The sequence below is a fragment of the Euprymna scolopes genome, chromosome 32 (assembly GCF_053919585.1).
Source record: "Euprymna scolopes isolate OS-2025 chromosome 32, ASM5391958v1, whole genome shotgun sequence".
Classification (NCBI taxonomy): domain Eukaryota; kingdom Metazoa; phylum Mollusca; class Cephalopoda; order Sepiida; family Sepiolidae; genus Euprymna; species Euprymna scolopes.
In genome coordinates, this window is record NC_136513.1 from 1,263,650 (window position 1) to 1,269,166 (window position 5,517).

General features: G+C 38.0%; 1 protein-coding gene across 1 annotated transcript; it reads left to right on the plus strand.

Annotated features, from left to right (window-relative positions):
- The first annotated feature begins 1,884 nt into the window (after positions 1-1,884).
- LOC145256071 (uncharacterized) lies at positions 1,885-2,271 on the plus strand. Its single transcript, XM_080114654.1, has one exon. It carries the CDS (start codon positions 1,885-1,887, stop codon positions 2,269-2,271), a length of 387 nt encoding a protein of 128 aa, XP_079970780.1.
- The last annotated feature ends 3,246 nt before the right edge of the window (positions 2,272-5,517 follow it).

Sequence of the window (5,517 nt, forward strand, 5' to 3'; positions counted from 1 at the left end):
GCCTCAAAAGGTGATACCCCAACTACCTCAGAGGTCACACAAAGGACAGCAACCAGTCAATGACCAAGATGGATCAAGCGTCCTTCCTCCATCTCGCTTGACAGACCCCAAAAGAAACAGAAGGGGGACTAAAACCGAGTCATGGTCTGTCGAACAGAAGAAGGTCCTTCTACACTGCTACCACTACTCAAGGTTTGAGAAATGGGGACGCAGCACAGGAGAGATACTTACCGAGAGAATAAACGCCTGAAACCTCCCAGCGGAGAAAAAGGAACCTCATTACACAACCTGCGATCCCTCATCCCACAGATGGGAAGATATATTTTAAAGTTGAAGTAGATATAATTAGACGCGAGGCTCCAAAGACCGCAGAAGAAGACTACCATAAGGTAAAGAATGAGGAGATAAGACGTAGAGAAGAGGTGGTATGGGAAAGAGAAGAGATAGACACTTATACGGGCAACAGATTAGGCAAAACAAAAGCATCAAAAGAAAAGGAGATAGCAACAACCTGGAGGGACATTTGTTTTCATTTTTATTATAGAAAAGAAAATACCCCTCCAGGTAGGATTACAACACAAAAGTCTGAAATTGTTCACCACAAGAGAACTAGACCACATGTCTTCAAAAATAATAGGTATTTTGGTGAATAATATATGCCCCCTTGAAAACCCAATAAAATTCCCACAATAGACCTACTCCAACAACAACCACCAACTTTACTATCAAAACGCATCCAACTGTCCCAGCACACGCACAGCTCTCCTGGAATTTCTGCGCCACTGGAGTCTCTGGCTGACATAACAACTGCCTTCACAAACTCTCTGCTGGAAACCCCACAAACGCCAACACAGGAATCTACATCCCCTAACATGATACCATCACCTGCATCACCACCACAATCACCTAGACCACCACCACCACCACCATCAGATTTACTCCCAGAAGCAGATGATGAACAGTTAGCTTTTGATGAGGAGCTCAGCAACACAATTAAGGAGGTGAGGTGTATGAGAATGAAGGACCGATCACGTTTTTCCAAGATCCAAGCTACTGGAAGAGCAAAGACTGTTATAGCCAAAGTTAACATCGCTCTCAAGAGGTTAATACCAACAACAGTAACGCTCACAGAACTCAATCATATCACATATTCAGCTGGACTCTACATCGACAGAAAAATTAACCCTCGAACATTCAACTACAATCATCAAATAGGGTCCAGAGTCTCTAGACAAACATTTCACTGGAAGACCAAGCTGCAAAAACAACTGAACCTCTGCAGGAAGGAACTAAGCTAAATGAAACAATTCCTTGAAGATCCCTCTGTACATGGTCGACTATAGACCATCATCAGAAAACTCTGTACCAAATACAACCATGAGAACATTGAGGGGTTGCATAATACAGCTAGGGAGTTGGAGGGAAAATGCCAGCACTTGCCGAGAGGATTAAAATCAGGAGAAGAACAACTCCCAAATTCAAAATAGGCAGTTTAAAACAAACCAAAGGACATTTTACAGACATCTTATACGGGACGTCATTATTTTAGATAGTCCACATTATATGTGTACTGGAAAAACATGTACAATGATTTTGAAGAAAAGGTGAAAGCATGCAGAGGATGTGAACTTGCTGGAAAACTACTGGAGGCCTCTATTTGAAACAGAAGGCAAATACAATCGGAAAGCCCAGTTGATTGAAGATATTATTAAACTCAACGAAACCAAGCCTCAACTACCAGAACCAGTCATACTTCCTGGTACGGTAACAAGAAAACTGGCAAAATTATTCAACCACAAAGCACCTGGAATCGACAATGTCCAACACTTTTGACTGAAACAATTGACTGCACTCCACCACCACTACACTGATTATTTCAGCAGGATGTTAAGAAGTGAAGAAGCAACACCACCCTGGCTGACAGAAGGGGACACTGGCGTCATACCCAAGACCAAGGGGACACAACGCCCAAATAAATACAGGACAATATGCTGTCTAACAACTAACTACAAGCTCTTCACTGATCTGGTAGCCGATGATATATATGGCCATCTATCTTCTGGGACCTACCTTGAAAAAGAGCAGACGGGATGCAGAAGAAAATATCTCTATACCAAAGACCAGATATTGATCAACAAGACCATCTTAAAGGGCTGTAGGAAGAGGCAAAGAAACCTGAGCATAGCATGGGCCGATTACCGGAAGACATTTGACAGCGTCCACACTCATAGTTACTTCAGTGCCTTGAGTTATACAGGATCCACCCGATAATTAGACAAACCTTGGAGGCTCACCCTCAGATGTGGAAAACCACAATATAATTAAATCACAATGGAGGAAATCCATCATCCCTGTAGTAAACATTAAAAGGGGAATATTCCAAGGTGACAGTTTATCTCCCTTACTCTTCTGTATGGCAATACACCCACTCAGCAATCTCCTGAATATCAATTCGAACGCCTATAATTTGAGTCAGGGACGCCATCGAGATCCAAGCAAGAGAGTAAACCATCTGCTCTTCATAGATGACCTTAAACTGTATGCCAGCTCTGTCACGGATCTGCAACAGCTTCTGCAGGTAGTACACCCATTCTCCAATGACATCGGAATGAAGTTTCGCCTGGATAAATGAGCCAAGTATACACTCAGAGCTGGGAAGAAGACCCACACAGAAATATGCAGCTTGATGAAAACATCGACATCAGGGGTCTAGAAGTACACGGGCCTTATAAATACCTTGGTATTTAGGAAAAAAGCGAACATACAACATGCCAAGATTAGGGAGAAGATTAGTAAAGAATATGTACACCGGGTGAGGATAAATGCAAAACCCAGCTCACAAATAAAATTAGTACCATCACCCAGCTTGCTATACGAGTAATAACATACATACATTGACTGGCCACAAAAATACATCAACCGGCTAGATGTAAAGGCACGGAAGCTACTAGCCTTTCATAAAATAATATATAGAAATCAGTGTCTGCCAAGGCTGTATTTGCCCAGGAGAGAAGGAGGTTTGGGACTCAGAGATTAATCGTCAATATAGGCCACCTATTGTGAGCACCGGTCAGTATCTGAATCAACCCTCTCAATAGTATACGGACATCAAGAGACAACAGCCAGCAGAACAACATCAGTCACACAGTTGGCTAAGCATTTTGGTCAGGGCTGTCTCTCAGATAAGGACGAAACACCAAACAAGTGTGCCACAGAAATAGCAAGAAAGAGCCGGCAGAAATATACCGAGACCTGCCAAAGGATGAACCTAAAAGAATGGGACCAACGTCAGCGTGCAAAGTATTTTTGGGAGATCTCTCCCAGGAATACATAGACAAAGCAGATTCTTTGAACTTGTTCAAAAGGGGAGCCCTCCCATACGATCAAGAAATAGTCATAATGGCTGCTCAAGATCAGGGATTGATGAACAATGCAACCAAGAAGATTGCAGGGATCAGTAATGACAATAAATGCAGGTTCTGTCATACATAATTGGAAAGTGTTGGCCATCTGTTATCAAGTTGAAAGGTTTTTCTAGGGGACGGCTATTATGCAGCAAGACATGATGGAGTATGTAAGTTTTTTGTCCACATTACATTTAACTATTGTCATGTTTCTACAATTCTTGAAACAATGAAGGAAATCTAAACGCAAATAATTGGGGACCGAAGCAAATTAGAGTGAAATCCTTCTGGAATCCAGGGGCACCAACAGTGAAGACGAATGACTTTATTGATTATCAGGTGGATCGAGGATATTTATGCTGAAGGGAAACAAGTGCAGTAAGTTCAGGAACATCCCATGAAATTCTTGTAAAGCAAGGACTAGTTTGTAACATTAAGGCGATGAGCCACGAGTTTAAACTGCATAGCCAGTATGAGATCTGTTAGTGGACAACTTGTTTTAGCTGTTTTCCAAAACGAAGAGATTAGTGATTATTGCAATTATATGTTACAACAATAATGCATGGAAGAATGTGGCATTTCAGAGATGAGTATGCCTGTTTAAAAGTCTTCAGTTCGTTTTTGTTTTTTATCTTACACCTGCTCCTTGCATGTCTACTATCCGACTTCTGCTGTACTGACTTTTGAATATTTAAAGGAAAATGAATGCTCACACTAAGTATTTAAAAAATAAACTAATATATCATCATTGTATCAAAGTATTTCCATCTGATGATTTGTTTTTCCTAGTTTTGTCTTATTTTAGAACTTGCATCCGAATGTGAGCATTTGATTCCTGACATTTTTACCAAAATCCAATCATTATCTACTCTGTAATACAAGTTTCCGTGTTATGTGCATGGTAAAACATCCACTAAGTATTGCTATAAACAAAAACAACTTTTTATTTTTGTTTTGCATGTGGTCTTTTTGCACAGTGTAATAATTCCTGTGCACTCTCTATCTGCGCATGCATGGCACAGCTGATACTGGTGAATGTGTTTCAGTTAATATTAAATCAATAGATGCTGAATTGTAACACCCACGTTGTTACGTAGATTAGCGGATTAAGAGATTAAAAACAAACTAGCGGCGATCCTGTTTTTTATACTCGCGTGACGCGCGTTTGTTTCTGCTCGCATTAAAGTACATTAAAAAAAAAACTTGCTTTTTTAAAATTATTTTGTATTTGTCATGCATGATGTTCTTTTTATTCGTATTGTTTTGTTATATTTCGACTAATAGATTTGTTCTTCGTGCAGATTTCATGAACATAAAATATAAAATGAACTGAGTTAAAAATGAACTGAAATATATGGCTGAAAAATAGAGTGCATGATTAGTATTGAACGTATTTATTGAGAACACAAAGTAACTATGCTGATAAATACCAAGATGATTTCACGCACTAAACATGCATATTCACTGACACACAGGCATGATGACTTGCACAGAAATATATGAATCAGATAATGTTTGGATGTTAAAGATAAAATTGGAGAGAAAAACAGCGTAGTAGAAATTTTTAAAACAAGGTAAAAATCATTAAAAAAAACTAGAAACAATGGTCGGTATAAAAGCAAAACATATATGAATATATATATATATATATATATACATATATATATATATATATATATATATATATATATATATATATATATATATATATATATATATATGGGGGTTATATCTGAACATCTGACGCAGCAAGCATATAATTTCGCCGAATCGTTAGTCGCGGGCGAAAAATATTTTAATACTTACCTTCTGAAAAGCAATATATTAATTACTAACTGAGAAAACTTGATCATTGGAATTTTGAGACCTATTGTATTATATTATATAATATAATATATATATATATATATATATATATATATATATATATATATATATATAAAGTTTTCAAAGAAAACACAAAAGGAGAAACATTTTGCATCATGTTTTATATTTTCCAATAATATTACAATTGTTTCGACATCATTAAAAGAATTCTAAACTTTATGTTGTTAAAAAATATTCCAGATCAAACGGTTTGAATAAAAACATATCTGAACAGCAGTAGAATTTA

Coding starts and splice junctions, on each gene's coding strand:
- LOC145256071 (XM_080114654.1), top strand. CDS start 1,885: ATGTTAAGAAGTGAAGAAGCAACACCACCCTGGCTGACAGAAGGGGAC.